The sequence below is a fragment of the Ascaphus truei genome, chromosome 5, assembly GCF_040206685.1.
Source record: "Ascaphus truei isolate aAscTru1 chromosome 5, aAscTru1.hap1, whole genome shotgun sequence".
Classification (NCBI taxonomy): Eukaryota; Metazoa; Chordata; class Amphibia; order Anura; family Ascaphidae; genus Ascaphus; species Ascaphus truei.
This window is the reverse complement of record NC_134487.1, coordinates 170,907,661-170,925,387: the sequence shown is the minus strand read 5'-3', so window position 1 is coordinate 170,925,387 and position 17,727 is coordinate 170,907,661. Positions and strand designations below refer to the sequence as shown.

The 17,727-nt window shown below is 46.3% G+C and overlaps 1 protein-coding gene across 7 annotated transcripts in view; it reads left to right on the top strand.

The window, feature by feature from the left end:
• Window positions 1-17,727, top strand: part of PLPP5 (phospholipid phosphatase 5) — a 41,104-nt gene that overhangs the window by 4,281 nt on the left and 19,096 nt on the right. For 3 of the 7 annotated variants that reach the window (XM_075601237.1, XM_075601239.1, XM_075601238.1), the window contains exons 4-8: window positions 1,346-1,436; window positions 2,203-2,266; window positions 3,359-3,483; window positions 3,832-4,002; window positions 4,481-8,385. In XM_075601237.1, the coding sequence (XP_075457352.1) occupies window positions 1,346-1,436; window positions 2,203-2,266; window positions 3,359-3,483; window positions 3,832-4,002; window positions 4,481-4,650 (621 nt within the window). In that variant the 3' untranslated portion in view covers window positions 4,651-8,385. Of the gene's footprint in view, window positions 1-854; window positions 1,437-2,202; window positions 2,267-3,358; window positions 3,484-3,831; window positions 4,003-4,480; window positions 8,386-17,727 lie in introns of those variants that run through there. The other 4 variants (XR_012801770.1, XR_012801771.1, XM_075601236.1 and 1 more) reach the window with 3 other exon arrangements.

Below are 17,727 nucleotides of genomic sequence, written 5' to 3'. Positions count from 1 at the left end.
AGTACACTTTAGTCCTAGGAGGGACTGACCCCTTAAACATGTCACTGCCATTAGTACACTTTAGTCCTAGGAGGGACTGACCCCTTAAACATGTCACTGCCGTTAGTACACTTTAGTCCTAGGAGGGACTGACCCCTTAAACATGTCACTGCCATTAGTACACTTTGGTCCTAGGAGGGACTGACCCCTTAAACATGTCACTGCCATTAGTACACTTTGGTCCTAGGAGGGACTGACCCCTTAAACATGTCACTGCCATTAGTACACTTTGGTCCTAGGAGGGACTGACCCCTTAAACATGTCACTGCCGTTAGTACAATTTAGTCCTAGGAGGGACTGACCCCTTAAACATGTCACTGCCATTAGTACACTTTGGTCCTAGGAGGGACTGACCCCTTAAACATGTCACTGCCGTTAGTACACAAGCAGAATTAGACTGAAGGAGTATCTCGGTGGTAATGTCGATTCATTTGAGACGGCTGAATCTCTGTGTCCGCTCCTTGGGAAAGTCGCTTTACCTCCCTGTGCCTCAGGCACCATATTCCGTGCAGGGACTCATTGTGCCTGCAAAATAGTATGTACAGCACTGCGTACACTGTCCGTGCTCTATAACAATCCATTATCACATGGAATTACATCTAGCGGTGTTCATTAAATACATCCGGCACTAAAAGGCTTAACAAGGCAGGCCCTCCTAGGGCCAACGTGACTTCGGGACGGGGACCTGGTTTATGCGCGGAATGCTGCAGGTTGACACCTTTAAAAAAAAAAATAACAAAAAACAATTGTAAAAGTATTTTTAAATAATGTTTTTAACCTGTAATATTTCTAGGGTTAAAAAAAAACAAAAGAAGAAAAAAAAATGGCAAAGCTTTTGTTTTGCTTTTTCTTTTTTGTTTTGCTTTTTTGACATAGGCTACAGATGGGTAAAACCCTTCCTGCCCCCGGCCTGGGGGTATCACACAGCTTCATAACTGCCCCTCTCTGTCTCCCAGCTCATCTCATTCCTGCCCCCGGCCTGGGGGTATCACACAGCTTCATAACTGCCCCTCTCTGTCTCCCAGCTCATCTCATTCCTGCCCCCGGCCTGGGGGTATCACACAGCTTCATAACTGCCCCTCTCTGTCTCCCAGCTCATCTCATTCCTGCCCCCGGCCTGGGGGTATCACACAGCTTCATAACTGCCCCTCTCTGTCTCCCAGCTCATCTCATTCCTGCCCCCGGCCTGGGGGTATCACACAGCTTCATAACTGCCCCTCTCTGTCTCCCAGCTCATCTCATTCCTGCCCCCGGCCTGGGGGTATCACACAGCTTCATAACTGCCCCCCCTCTGTCTCTCTCCCAGCTCATCTCATTCCTGTCCCCTCTCCTGGTGGTGGCGCTGGCGCGGTTTTGCCAGCGAGCAGATCGCTCCGATACACGGGAAGCCGGACTTGGTAATACTCCTCCTGTGACCCTATACACACGCCACAAACTCCACATAAATAGGATCTGTACTAAAATATAAGGGCTCGGCCGTGTAACCTCTTCTCTTCCATCTGTAATGTCTGTTTTACAGTATAGGATGTTTGATGTAGCCCTAAAAAGCACAGTACCCCCCCCCCCCCCCCCCATCCCCTGCAGAATATACAGCACACGCTGCTCTCATTAGGGGCTCGTTTAGGGGATTAGAAAACGCTGGAACATTTGGCTGTAAAGTTTGGGAGCAATTCTATGAAGCAATAGGAGTTGTTAAATGGAGCGAGTATACGGAGCAATAGGAGTTATAGGGAGAGATTATATGGAGTTATAGGGAGGGGTTATATGGAGTTATAGGGAGGGGTTATATGGAGTTATAGGGAGGGGTTATATGGCACAATAGGGGATGTTCTAGGCAGGGGTTATAGGGAGAGATTATATGGCGTGATAGGTTATAGGGAGGGGTTATATGGAGCAATAGGAGGAGTTATAGGGAGGGTTACATGGAGCAATAGGAGGAGCAATAAGAGGCGTTATATGGAGGGTTACATGGAGCAATAGGAGGAGTTATAGGGAGGGGTTATATGGAGCAATAGGAGGAGTTATAAGGATAGGTATGGTGCAATAGGAGGTTATAGGGAGGGGTTATATGCGTAATAGGAGGTTATAGGGAGGGGTTATATGGAGCAATAAGAGGCATTCTTTATTATCGTTGCTATGTGGACTGACTCTCGCTCTCTCCAGCCGCCAGTCTCTCTCTTGCCCTGAATGGCATCTTCACCAACACAGTGAAACTGATTGTCGGAAGGTAGGCGGAACCAACCAGTGTATCCATGGCAACTTTGCTCAAACCTGGCAGAGGAGCTGTCAATGAGTTGTTAATCCCTCTAACAGCGAATGGGGTTAAAGGCACTGTCCTCACAGGAGCAGAGCCTTCTGATTGGTTATGGCTGCTGTCATGCATGCTGTACCCGCCCCTTCAGCTCTTGGAACAGTTCATTCACCCACAATAAAAGGGGGCGCTCGGGTCACATAATGCCAACGTGAGACGCTTTCATCCTATGAGAGGGACCACTGACCCTATTCATCTATAGAAATGCTGTGAGTGACCCTCTTATCCCAGAAATCAGGTGCCACTGACCCTATTAATCTCTAGGCATTCCTTGCCTGAAATGCCCTCTTGTAACAGGGAAATGACACTGACCGTAATATATCATTGGCATTACATGTAGGAACCCCCCTCTTATTGCCACAATTCCCCTTTGTAATACCGCCCATGTACCCCTCTTACTTGCAGGGTTGTTCCTCTTGCTCTAATGCCTCGCAGGGTTGCTTTCTGCTCTCTCCTGACTTGCGGGGAGCCTTTCTCTCGCTTTCCCGGCTCACAGGGGTGCTCTCTTTCCTATCTTCCCCTCTCTCGCGCTCCTGGGAATGCTCTCTCCCCCCCCCCCTCCCTATTCCCTCCCCCCCCTTTTTGCTTTCCTGGCTCGCCGAGACGCTCTCTTCTCCTCTCTCTCACACGCGGGGAGCCTCTCTTCTCCTCTCTCTCACACGCGGGGAGCCTCTCTTCTCCTCTCTCTCACACGCGGGGAGCCTCTCTTCTCCTCTCTCTCACACGCGGGGAGCCTCTCTTCTCCTCTCTCTCACACGCGGGGAGCCTCTCTTCTCCTCTCTCTCACACGAGGGGAGGCTCTCTTCCCCTCTCTCGCGGGGACGCTCTCTTCTCACTCTCTCGCAGGGACGCTCTCTTTTCACTCTCTCGCGGCGACGCTCTCTTTTCACTCTCTCGCGGCGACGCTCTCTTTTCACTCTCTGGGTCTGCTCTCGTTTTGCTCTTTTGGCTCACACGGGTGCTCTCGCAGGGATGCTCTCCTCTCTCTCTCTCTCGCTTCTGTTCCAGGCCTCGACCAGACTTCTTGTTCCGCTGTTTCCCAGATGGACGGGAGTCTCCAGGGCTCGAGTGTACGGGGGACCCGGAGCTGGTGATCGAGGGCAGAAAGAGCTTCCCTAGTGGCCACGCCTCATGTGAGGAACTTCACAGCAAACGCCCACCTTCCCTCTGACCTTCCCGCTACCACTTTATTCCCCTGTGTTTTCCTCCTTATTCTTTCTCCTTCTCTTCCCTTTGTTCCTGTCCCCCCTTTTCCTTTTTGCTCTCGCTCACTCTTATCTTTTCTCAAGTTAACTTCGCAGCTCTCCCTTCCTCACGCCCCTCCTTTCGCCCCTTACTAATAGAAGGCGTTTGTGTGGCGGTTCCCTTGCTGCACTTGCAGTGTGTGCGCAGAAATGAAGGGGCATGGTCTCTATGGGGGCTGTGTCCCATTGGGGGGTAGTTTCTCCCCTGTCCGTCCTCACTCTTTCTCTCTCCTGCAGTCGCCTTCGCAGGACTGGGGTTCACGGCACTGTATGTCGCTGGGAAACTGTGCTGCTTCTCTGCATGCGGCCGCGGTCGCTCGTGGAGACTCTGCACCTCCCTGGCCCCCCTGCTCTGCGCTGTGTCCATCGCTCTCTCCCGTACCTGTGACTACAAGCATCACTGGCAGGGTGAGTGACCCACAAGCCCCTGACATGTCACAGAAATGACATTACTTTGCTCCTATGTGGGACTCGCCGAAACCTATGCCCCACGCCACTTTGGTCTTACACGGACCCTTTCAGTGTCGGGAAAACCAGCGGCACCCGAGTGGAACCAGTCTTCTGACTATCAACCACGTTACTGGTTGGTGTAGTGATCATGTGGCGTAGGCAGCCCCCCCAGGACGTAAAAGGGATTGGAGGATACCCCATTTCCCGCTAGAAAAGGAGCCTTTATAGCATGACATACCCTGTACCCCATAGGACCTCTCAATTGAATAGTGCTGGCCCTTATTACGTTCACGGTACTTCTGCGGGGCATTCAAAGGGTTAACCCATGAAAAATATAACATTTAACACCTTCCCGCTAGCCTGGTAAACACGACACTGAAGGCGCTGCATGGCTGAGTGCTTTCTGCTTACCCTCTGGTTTGCTCCTCTCTTCCAGACGTGGTGGTCGGATCCTTGATAGGATTTTTCTGTGCTTGCCTGTGCTACAGACAGTATTACCCGCCCCTAACAGACCGTGACTGTCACCAGCCGTATAGAAATAAGGGCCACATACCCGGGGCACAGGAGAGGAAGCTGGGGACTGCGGCATACAGCCTGGATGTGTAACTACCCACTGAAGGGGTGAGGTACTGGGGGGCCTGCAGTGACATTCCCCAACAAGAACTCTAAGCCCCTTTTACTGCCCCGCATCCTCGGGGGGTTTGTTTGTTTTTGTTGCATAGTGACAATTCGGCTGTCCTGGAATAGGTTGCTGGCTCAGCCCTTTGCTGCACATGCTGTTTAATACATTTCAAGAGAAATCCCTGTGACAGGGGAGCGGGCCACGTTTTTATAACAGGGTATAGATACAGTATTTGAACTGTTCATCGTTTTTTTAAAAGCCTTTGTGGATAAGACTAATTTGCATAATTAAATGGTCATTACATTAAATTAGTGCGGACGTTCCAGTGTGGCCTCCTGACTGCAGATTATCAGGGACAGGATCAGACAGTCCTAGGTTTATATCTAATGTAGGGTATTTTGTATTATAAAAACACATTTACAAACCTATCAATACATTAGAAACAGACTTAAGATGTAAAATTGTATATTTTAATTTGTTATTTACACTATATACAGAAAACAGCAAACATTTACTTCTTTCGGAACACCCTCACCTCTACTCTCCCCGGACTTTATATCCCACCTCTCTCCCTCTGCCTTATGTGCGTTACCTGCTCCATAACCTGTTCAACTGCACAGGTTACCGGCACCAGAACCCGTTCTGCGGAGAGAAGACTGCGGGTGATCCACAACCTGTACATAACCAGCCCATCAATTAACATCACTGTGCTCTCACTGTAACCCCTCAAGTGATCCCTAAATAAGCCATACACTTTCACAATACGTTTGGCCCTTTAAATCTGGCATCTGTAATGGGACGGCCATGCCTTCCCACATCTCCACTGCATAGGGACACTGCAGGAGGAGGTGCTCCATCGTCTCCAAGATCCCAACATAGGAATTCCTGGGGCCGTTACTGTCATCAATGTTTTTATATGCGAGGTTTGCATTATGCACAAACGCCCATAGTAGGCCAACCAGAGAGTATCCTGAATCCAAAAAGGGAGGCCCTGCGCTCCCTTCCCAAGGGGCCACGCAAGGCCTCTACAACTCAACTTACCGAGATTCAGAGGCTTGGTGTGGCGCGGCATCAAATGACGCTGCGGGGTGATGTGACGTCACACGACTCATGACGCTGGCAAAAAAGGGTAAGGGGGACGCAGCTCCAAAAGTTTGCACACCCGTGCTCTACACCACACTGTTTCAAATCTAGCTTTTGGACACATAGCATACCCAATACCACCCAGTATGTTTTTTTTTTTTTCTTCCTGTGAACAGAAGTAACTTCCGAAACTGTGACCTTATACTTATTTGAAAACTCGTTGGTGCTGTTCATATGTTCTGGCATGTATATATGCCATTCACAATAATTATTTTGGTATGTGTACCATCTAGGCAGCCTTTAAGGGGAGATACCAACTTCCTAAAAACAAATACATACCAAATCTGGTTATTTCTATTAAGAAAATTCTGCAAATGAAAACATACAAAAATGAGTGAAAAAAATAATCCCAGGGTTCACCACTCCCAAACCTCCTTTCTTTCTGGGCAAATAAGTGATATCTCTCTATCACATTTAAACGATTTCCCTGGGTAACTGAAAGAAAAGGCTATAGAATGTCATCGTGACTTCCGCAGAAGAAGGAAATACAAAACTTAAATAAACAAAAATAGGTATCAAGTAAGTCCTAATCATCTTAACTTTTTCTCTAAAAGAGAATTTCCATTTTCCCCCCCCCCCACCATTCTACCTTTACTTGACACATTTTTTCATTTCTCCTCCCAGTTATGAACGCCAGAATTTCCTTTTCCGAAATCGATTCCTAAAACTTTATGGAGGCATTGTCTATCTCAATATCCTCAGGCAACCCAACGTTTTCCTCTTGTCCCAACCAACAAGCTACAGATTTATCTTGGTTTACCAGGGAGCTAGAAACATTTCAATACTTATTTATTTCCCAGCTCATACAGTACTTTCAAACGACCGTTTTGAGGCAACAAGCATGATATACAAGCATCGTCTGCATAAGCCTGGCTCATAACACGCCCTTCGTGTTAGGAACACTCACGATGTATGTCTTGGATAAGACTATTCTGCTCCAGGTGTCTTCAAAAAGGGGTCTCTGGAGAAGATGTATAATATGGGGCTCAGCTGGTAGCCCTGTCTATCACCTGACTTTATGGGAAAAGATTCCACTACCCAGCCATTAATGACTGGTCTCCCATAAGCTCCTTCATACAGTATAGCAAAGCCAGTATCTGGGAAACCATATATTTCCAGCAGAGTTTTAAAAAGATAGACATGATCCACCCTGTCGAAAGATTTGGCCTGGTCAAGATTCAACAGGTACCCTGATAGAGCTCCATACCTGCCCATTTCAATAATCTTCCTAATGTTAATTAAATTATTAGCGATGATCCTTTCTTTAATTGCACAGAATTGGGAACTCGCTCTCACCATCCCTGCGATGTTACTCTTTCGATTTACTGTATAAGGCCCTTCGCCAAGATTTTATAATCGTTATTTAGTAAGGCTATTGGCCGCCAACTTATTAAATCTTTCGGATCGAGTGTCTTATATAGTAAGATCAAAAGGGATTCACGCTGAGCGTGAGAGAGACCTATCCCTCCCAGAGAGGAATTATAAACATTACCAATACTTCTGCTAAAACCTTACTGAAAACGTTATAAAATTGAGCAGTGATTCCATCTGCTCCTGGGGTTTTATTACCTGGAATGGTCTTCATTGCATTCCTTATTTCTCTTGCTGTGATTGGAGAGTCTAAGCCCATCAAGTTATCCTCAGAAACTGGCAGAATATTGATAGACTCTAAAAAAAACTGCCCATTTCTACAGGATCAATTTTTTTTTGCTAAAAAAAAACTGCATAGTATCCAGTGACTACGTTTAGCATTTCATCTTTCTTAGTTACACAAAGACCGTATACATCTTTTAGGCCACATGTAACTTTCTTGTTATTTCTGGTTTTACAATTGTAATAGGGATCTCGAGAATAAATCCCACAGCCACCAATATCCTTCTCGTTTGTTAAAGAGGATAATCTATCATATTGAAATAACTTCATGCTTTCTTTAACAAACCTATAATGCTCACAATTCACTTGGCCATTCTGTATTTCCGTATATAGTTGCAACAACTTAGAGCAGAGGACCAAACCCTTCTTATACATCGCCTTGTGTTAGATCTGAGGTTTGTTTTTTGTGACTTCCCACGAAGGCACTATATTAGGATAGAAACTTTGTCTGGACACACAGTCCTCAAAGAACTGAAGGAAACCACCTCTTGCAGTCTCCTCCTGTAGCATGGAAGAGTTCAGATTCCAAACACTGTGACCTAGAATCACAGAGAAGTGTAAATGTATAATAGTTATTTGTAGAATAATCTGCAGCTGGCAGTATTTACATTGCTCCTAACATACAACCTGTCTCTTCTGTTTTCTCTCTCCCCACATATATGTGTATCCTGGAGTATTTAGGTTATGAAGTCTATAAACATCGCTTAAAACAGCCTGTTTACACATATCATTTAGGAATCATACTATATTCTAATACATCTCTGCCACTGCCACAGTCTAGATTTGGGGTCACACAATTAAAATCACACCCTAGATCGAGACATTTAGAGGTAAACAAAAAAGGTTTAGCTAAAGCAAACCGATCTCTTAGCTTTTTTTTTTTTTTTTTTTTGGTAGCCATACACATTAATCTGTGCTTAACATTCTGGAAACAAAAATTGAAGGTTCAGGTCACTACGGATTTTAAAAGAATTTATTTTCTCATAAGTACTGTGCTTATGAGAAAATAAATTCTTTGAAAATCCGTAGTGTCCTGAACCTTCAATTTTTGCTTACATTGGAGTTTTTCACTGACAGGCACTCCCCTGGACCAGGAACACCGGTAACAGCAAGTATCTGTATTTAGTTAATGGTGTGCGGCATTATATTTGTATTTTAACATTCTGGAAAGACAAACCTAGAATAAGACATCGGCCTGTGCTCAGGTCAATCACCTTTTCACATTGAAAGCCATATCCCTTAAAACGAAACCCCACCACATAGGTTGTGAGACCAAAGAGATGCACCACTTGACCATTCCGCAGAAACTGCTGGAATTTCCCTAAGGGACGAGTCTGGTTTCCTGAAGAAATAAAATGTCGAGGTCCTTAAAAGTGCTATGTGATCTCCTTTTCCTGATCACCCTGGCAGTGGGCACTCTTGGGTTAACTTCCCCTTCAGCTTAGTAGGACAGGAAATTAATTTTTGCAGGTAGGCCATAAAGGCCCCTCCCTCTCCCATAGCTGAAAAATATAACTGATAGAGGTTAGGCATACATAGGGAGGGTAACTATGTGCCAACTGACATGGTTCAAGGAAAAGAAAATTACGGTAAGTTGTTTAAATGTTCTCCTTTCCTGATCACCCTGGCAGTGGGCCCTCTTGGGACATACCCCAGCAGTATAACCTTAGGGATGGACATAAAAAACTCAATGCCGATATCAGTTTCAACCTTTTATTGATAATATTTTCCACTTTATTTTATTACAGACTGTAGTACTTTCCGACCAAAGCTTGCGTCAGCTGATGCTTGAATGTCCAATCTGTAATAATTCATAAATGTGTTAAATGATGACCACACTGCTGCCTTGCATATTTGTCCTGGTGACGCTTGTGCTTTAAACGCCCATGACGTGGCCATGGCCCTTGTTGAATGCGCTTTCAAATTCAAAGGTGTATTTTGTCCCTTGCTTTCATATGCTTTCTTGATGCATGACACTATCCATTTAGATATCGTCGCTTTGGATGCTGCTTGGCCCTTCTGGGATGATGAACAGTCTGGCTGATCTTCTTACTTCTTGCACTCTTTCAATATAGACTTTCAAACATCTTACCACATCCAGATTGTGCAGTCTCTCTTCCTTTCTATTACCAGGTTTTGGACACAATGAAGGAATCACAATTTCTTGATTCATATGAAATTGAGACACCACCTTTGGTAAGAAATGGTACACAGGTCCGAGTACTGCTTTATCCTGGTGTATGACTAGGAACGGTTCTTTACAAGATAAGGCCTGTAATTCTCCCACTCTCCTTGCTGAAGTAATTGCTATTAGGAATGCCACTTTCCATGATAATAATCTCAATCCTATTTCTTCTATAGGTTCAAAAGGAGGCGCAGTCAATACGTCCAGCACTAAAGACAGATCCCACGCTGGTACTCTATTCTTAATTTGTGGTCTTATCCTCTTGACCGCTTGTAGAAAACGGACGATCAGTCTTTCAGTTGCCAGATTTTTTTCTAGCAGTGCCGATAAAGCGGATACTTGCACTTTCAGTGAACTGAGACTGAGACCCTTCTCAAAGCCTTATTGCAGGAATTCCACTACTGTCACCATCTTTGGGGAAAAAAAACCTTCTCTTTCTGTTTCGCACACCAGTCTCTGAAACATAGCCAAATTGGGTAATATATACCTTTGACGTTGATTTTTTCCTTGCTTCTAACAGGGTTTTAATTATCCTGTCTGAGCATCCCCTTTCTCTTAGGCCTCGGCCATGTTCCCTGCTTGCTGGCGGAATCAGCACTGAGCCCCTACAGTCGCAATTAGAGCGGCTTTAGTAGGGGCTCACCTATGCTTCCGCAAGCGCGCGGAAGCGTAGGTCTTAGGGGAATTTAAAATTCCCCCGCTTGCCGGCGAGACAGGCCGGTCACGTGAGCGGTTCGCCCAATGAGGGCGAACCAGCTCCGTGATGTCACTGGCCCGCCCCCGGCCAGTGACGTCACTGGCCCGTGACGTGCCCGCCCCCTGACGGCCCCCTGACAGCGCGTGCGGTAAGCAACCGCAAGGCCAAGGAAAGCACCCGCTTTCCCTGAGCCTCAGCGAGCAAGCAGGGAGCCTGGCCGAGGCCTTAGTGTTTCCCATTCAATCTCCAAGCCGTTAAGGCCCATTGCTTGGGTTCTGGGTGATATATTGGCCCCTGTTGCATCAGCTCCTTGATGTTTGGTATGTGCCATGGTTATCTACTGCCATATTTACGAGATGTGCAAACCATGGTCTCCTTGGCCAATATGATACCACCAGTATTACCTCTGCCTGATCTTCCTGATCTTCCAGACAATCCTTGGAATTGGGGGGAACAGATACACCAGCTTGAATCGCCATTTGAAGCTGAGGGCGTCTGTGTTTTGCACTTGGATGGAAATACCTTGCACAGTAATCTTCCACCTTTCGGTTTTGATGTGTAGCCATTAGATCTATCTCTGGCTGCCACCAACGCTCTACCAACCTTTGGAACACTCAGAGATCTAGTGCCCATTCTCCTGGATGGATTAGGTTGCGGCTGAGAAAATCTGTAATATTTTCTGGCCCTGGAATATGTATGGCTGTTATTTCTGTAACATAACCTTCTGCCCATGTCAGGATTTCTGATGTGAAATTCATCAGTCTTCTGCTTCTTGTTCCACCTTGTTTGGCGATATATGTTACTACTGCCCTGTTGTCCGATTGTCTTCGTATATTGCCACCATTTATCTGATTCTGGAATGATTCCAGTGCTTTCTGTACTGCTTTCAGCAGTAGGTTTGATGGTAGAAGTTGTTCTTGGTTTGTCCAAGATCCCTGTACCAATAAATCTCCAATCTGGGCTCCCCAACCTACATTGCTTGCGTCTGTGGTAATTGTTACCCATTGTATTTGATGTAATGTACGTCCTTTTACCAGGTTCTTGGTATTTTCCCACCATTTCAGTTCTCTCTTTGTGTGTGGGTATATATATAACCCTTTTGTCCTGCATCCCTGGGATCTTTGTTTCACTGTAGGAAATTTTGTTGCAATGGTCCCATATGCAGACCTGCCCACTTTACCACGTTTAACATTGACGTAAATTTTCCTAGGAGTCTCATGCAGTCTCCCACTGAAGTTCTGCTCACTGTTCTGAGCTTCTTTGTTTGTAGTGCAATGTCTTGATTCCTTGCATATGGTAATCTCCCTTCTCCTTCTGCTGTGTGGAACTGTACCCCTAAGAATTTTAGGAACTGCGTTGGTATTAGATGACTTTTGTCTGTGTTTATAAGCCAGCCATGCTGTTCCAGAAAATAACTTGACTTCGTGATTCCACCAGAATATCATCCAGATATGGATATATCTCCACGTCCCTTTTTCTTAGTTCTGCGACCAACGGGGCCAAAACCTTTGTGAACGTTTTGGGAGAGGTCGCCAGTCCGAAATGGCAGTGCCGTATATTGGTAATGTCGCTGGTTTATTGTAAACCTGAGACATTTTTGGGTGTGTCTCTGCTACCGGAATATGTAGGTAGGCATCTCTAAAATCTATAGATATCATCCAGTCTCCTGGTTTTACTTCCTGAATGATAATGTTTAGGGAAATCATTTTGAATTTCTTACTCGTAAGAAAGTATTCACGTTTCTCAGATCCAAGACTGCTCTGCAACCCCCTGATGCTTTCTCTACCAGGAAGATTTTGGAATAAATCCCTTTTCCTCTGTGTAGTCGAGGAACTTCTATTATTACCTTGGACTGTAATAACTGCTTTAAGACAGTTCTCATTTGCTTTATCTTTTTCTTTGTCTGTAAACTCCTTGTTAGAAATATATCTCTTCTTGGCATATTCTCGAATTCCAGGTGATATCCGAAACAAATGGTCTGTAGTACCCACTTGTTCTGTATCGATTGGGCCCATGCTGCTCCGAACTGGATCAGTCTTCCTCCAACGGGAAACTGCTGGGCCCCTGATCTTCATGCAAATTTTCCTCTGGGAAATGACCCTCTCCCTCTGGCGCCTCGAAAAAGCTTACTTTGTCCACCTCTCCATGTCGCCTGTCTTGCGAAAGGTCTGCCAGGTCAACACGACTTTGCTTCTCCATACTGACTTCTTTCCGTCTGCTGGAAAGTAGCACCATATCTTCTATTCCTACTCTCCTGGGGTAAGAAGTTACTCTTACAACCTGATGCTTTAGTTATAATTGCATCCAATTTATTTCCAAATAGGAATTCTCCTTCGAAAGGCAGGTTGCACAGACTATTCTTGGACGCTGCATCCATCCATCCATTGCCTTAGCCACAGCACTCTTCTTGCTGTCACTGAGAACGCCACTGACTTGGCTGCCAATCTTACTCCATCTAGCGAGGCTTCCGCTATATAGTCTGCTGCCCTTTGACTGCTGATAGTGCCTTTAAAATATAGAAGTTCTCTTCATTCCTTTTTTTCAGTACTTCTATATTATTAATCCATATCTGCATTGCTCTTGCCACTGACGTTGTTGATATTGCTGGTTTACATGCTGTACCTGCTGTTATATAAGCTTTCTTTAAAACGCTATCCATCTTCTTGTCCATAGCATCCCTAAGAGTTGCTGCTTCTTCGATGGGTATTGTCGATTTCTTTGATATTCTGGAGATTGCTGCGTCAACCTTTGGACTAACCTCTCAGAATTTAACCTCTTCCTGCGCGAAGGGATATATTTTAATACATTTCCTGGGAACATTTAATTTCCCGTCTGGACGTGATAATTCCTCCTGTATCAAATCCATAATTACTTTGTGAACTGGAAAACTGTGTTTTTCTTCTGTCTTGTTCCAAATAACTTATCCTTTCTCTGAGTTATTTCTTCTGCATCTTCTAACTCCAATGCTTCTCTCATTGCCTTTATGAGTGTATCAACCATCTCTAAATCAAATTCTGATTCTTCCTCTTGCATTTCTTGCTCTGAAGAATCAAACTCACCTTCTGACACCTGATAACATCTCATCTTTGATTCATCCGATGATGACCCTCTCCCTTTATCCAGGCTAGTCTGAGATCTTGACCTCTTCTGGGTTGGCTTAACTGCTTGCTGTACCGCAAACTCCACACTTTGTTTGACTGTATCCTTCATCCAAACTAAGAAGGTATTCATCTGCTCACTTGAATCTCCTGCTGCTGCTTTAAGGCAGTCCGCACAAAGCTTTTTTCCCTCTAAAGCTGGTTTATCACACGCTGCAGATCACTTGGTCTTTTTAGCAGCCTTTTTCTTTTGGTGCAGGGACTCTCCGCCCCCTTAGAAGTTCCCTCTTCTGGTTGAGTAACCATAATGCTAATATTAAAAAACAAAATAAAACTAAATATAATTCCTATAATTGTATAAAATCAACTCTCATTCCTTGAACACTAATATAAGGACTCACCTAGTCTTGGCTAGCGACCCTTTAGCTCCCCCAGCTTCCATACTGGCCTCAGTATCTTGTACCTGGTGTCTCCTGTCTGCTGAGCGTGCCATGCTGCAGTAACAGTATCAGTCTCCTTGCACACACTATGCTCCGTTGCGCTGTCGCTCTGACGTCAGCATAATTCATGTGCTCGGCTCTCGCATGCTCTTAAACGCCACCGCCTCTGGGAACGTAACGCGCGCGCCCACGTGTGACGTGCGCGCGCTAAGCGCTTGTCTCTGATCCCACACCGCTGCGTTCCAGACGCCAATGCGGAAATATTAAGCCTCCGACGGCTCGCAGCTCCTGCTGCCTTAACCCCTGCGTTACCACACGGCTTCCTGGGGTTGCCCGGTCGCACGGGCCTCCGTCTTGCCACCCCCAAGGGACGTGTCGACCGGAGCTTCAGGGCAGAGAGGCTGAGGACCCTGGCCGACTGCTCTAGCTGCGGTCAGTTGAGTCCTTCTTTAAAAAACAACAAATCCTGCTACTAGCTGTAGGACAGGAAAAAGACTAACTTGCAGGTAGAGGGAGGGGCCTTTATGGCCTACCTGCAAGAATCAATTTGCTGTCCTACTAAACTAAAGGGGAAGTTAACCCAAGAGTGCTCACTGCCAGGGTGATCAGGAAAATAAAATTACGGTAAGTTGTTTAAATTTTCTCCTTTCCTGGTTTTTATTGAATTAACATTTAAAGACCCTACTCTTAGAGGGGCGAGGGAGGGATGTGTCATTCTCAGAAGTTGTTGTTGACTTCTTCATGTCTTTTATTTGGGCTTCTTCTTGTCCCTGGTTCTTCTCCCTTTGCAAGGCGATGGCCCTCCTTTTGTTTGAAGGTGGCCTCATCTTCACGTCCTGTGAATCTACAGTTTTTTCGCTTTTGCCTTCTGTCTTTGGGGTGACTGTTTATACCTATAGCAGTGGATTCTGGGCCTTGTTCCTCCTCCCTCCTGCTGATGCTACGAGATAATGATGCCTCCTGGGCATTCCTCGTTGCTTCTGCATCTGGGGTTTCATTGGTACTCGGCTCCTCTGTTTCCTGCTGTTCCTCTTCATCATCTCCCACCCTATCAGCCCAGGACTTTTGTAGTGGCTGAAACATGATTCAAATCCTTAAGCGATCAATCAGTGTATTAATGTAGGTTTTGTTTTTTGTTTTTGTTTTTTTAATCTTTGACAAGCTCAGCTGCACAATGTTCACTCTTATTGGCAGACATGGGAGTTTTTTTCCTGGACTTCTGAACCTCTCATGTGGATCCCCCTGCTTCCTCACCATCACCCGCTGTTTCTAGATGTTCTGGAGCAGGGAGAGCTTTCCAGCTTTGTTCTATTGCGAGTTCAAGAGGCTGTTCCAGCTCTCGTGGTGTACTAGTCCCTCTTGGGAGTTTTTATTCTGTGGAGTCTGAGAGGGGAGGGGATTACCTCTTGGGTCCTCTCTTTCCATTGTAATCCGATTGCGAACTTCACTTAAAATCATGGAGTCTCTCGTTTGTGCAGCTGGCCTCCGTGTCTCTGAGTGCAGCCCTCTATCCACCTCTATTGCAGAATGCTGCAGAACGTGCTCTTGCGCTTGATTATGCTGGGCATGGGGACAGATGAGGTATGAATGCCCACTTTTTGAGCACAAGTTACATAGAATCTCGTTCTTGCATTTATTTCGATGGTGCCCCAAATCATTGCATAGGCTGTATCTGATTTTGTTACTTCCTGATAAAGTGTGATTTGGAACCGCACAAAGCAGCATTTGGGCTGTCCACAGTAAAAACACTGTCCTCTTTCATTTCTGATATATAGGAAGTTTGGCAACTTTGCCACCGTGTTGTCTGCACATGCAAGTTTCACCTCCAACTGATATCCTCCATTCCAGTATTCGCCATTGTAGAGTTTCTTTGGTTCTTTGAGTATGTCACACCGGCGCTTCAACCAGTACTCAATGTCAGCCACTGGGATAGATTTATGATCACAGATGATATTCACCATTGCATTCTCAGGTTTAGAAATCGCTGTGGGTTAAAAAATAAAAGCTTCAATGCAGAGCTACTACTCATTGCTTTGTATCTCTCCTAAAAAGTCTCTAGGTAGGTGGAGGTTTTAAAACTGATGATATATGCTGTATAAGGGCCATGCAAGAAGGCGTAAACATGCTCTGCGTCAAAGCGCAAGGATTTCTTTTAGAGCGTTTGTCCCACATAATCCAAACCTGGATCTTCCTCTCCGGGGCCTAGAAATGTCAGCCTCTCCACATTCCTTCTTAAAAGATTTCTTACGGGGATGGTTGGAAAGAATCTCGACCTTTAAGTGATTTCCATGCATTTTGCTGTGAATCAGATGGTTTTGCTGCTGCTGTGTTTTCCTGGCAGTCTGAGCCCTCAGCAGCTGAAAATTGTTCCAGGCTATCCGTGCTGACTGCAGAGCTGATCTCATTGTGTATATCCCGGCAGCTGAAACTTGTTCCAGGCTTGCAGTGCTGGTTTCAGGTACTTGTGTGGTCTGCGTTTCTCTCAGGGGGTTAACCTTTTCTGGCTCACTGTTTAGCTCCATTGCCTCTTCAGAGTTTATAGCAATGGGCTCTAAGTGAGAAGAAAGTTTCTCAGTGTCTCTTTCCTTGGTTTCTTCCCCAGCTGCTGTTTGCAATGTACCTGTGTTTGCCTCCTGACTGAGGCTAAGGTCCCGTTGCACGCGTCCGCACGGCTGGCTTGCTTGCCGGCGGCGCGTGCAACTCGCTGTACCGCGATCTGCGGTCTACAGGATGCTTTTCTCGGAGCGGGGGGGGCGTGGCCAAACGGGTCGGGGGGGGCGCGGCCATGACGTGAGGGGGCGCGGCCATGACGTGAGGGGCCAGAGCGGGAGGTGGGAGGATTGACTGGGAGGGGGGGCGTGGCTTGAGCGGAGGGACCCGCTACTCTTCCCTCCCCTCCCTCCACGGGCTGCAGGTAAGTAAAAAAAACACACACGCAGGCACTCATACATACATACATACATACACACACACACACACACAGAGGCAGGCACTCACGCACTCATACACACACACACACACACACAGACAGAGACAGGCACGCACACAGACAGGCACACACATACACACACTCATACACACACACACACACAGACAGGCACTCAGGCACACACATATACAGACAGGCACTCACCTGCTTTCACTCCACACTCCTCCCCGCTCCCCGAAGCCTCTCCTCCTCCCGCAGCCTCCCCTCCCCATTGGCTCACAGCCACACCACGTGACGCGTCGAAGCTAGGAAACACCATTCTGTGGTGTCTCCTAGCGGCTGACGCGCCACAGCGTGTAGTCAGCTGTGCCGCCAGGGGGGACCGGGACCGGCTCGCGAGGATTCCCCTGCTGGTGGGGAACTCGCGACATTGCCGCCCGCGCCAACGAGCGCAGCGGGTCCCAGGCCTGACTCCTGTTGCAATCACCTCATGTAGGAGGCGATCAGCCTCAGTTTCCATGAGCTGAGGAATCTCAGCCTCTCTTTTCTTGTCACATTCAGCCTGTACTGTAGAGAGGAACCTCGCTCAGAAACCCCTAGATGTTGTTAGCGTGCTGCCGAGGGAGTGTGGGTATCGAGATAGAGAGATGTGCCTAAAGGAGGCACCAAAGATCCCTTCTAAGAGGCGCACAGCGAACCTTTATAATATAATTTGGTCAGGGGTGAAGTGATATATACATAAAATAAAAAAGGTTTATTAAATAACTTCGTTAAAATCGTGTTGTGTAGTGTGATGTGTATGACACAGATAAAAATAGACTGGTTAAGTCTATAGTACTACTCTGTTTTCCTAGTCACTACCAGTAGTGAACAATGCTAAAGTGATGGTTTCACACAGGTTGCACTCATATGAGAG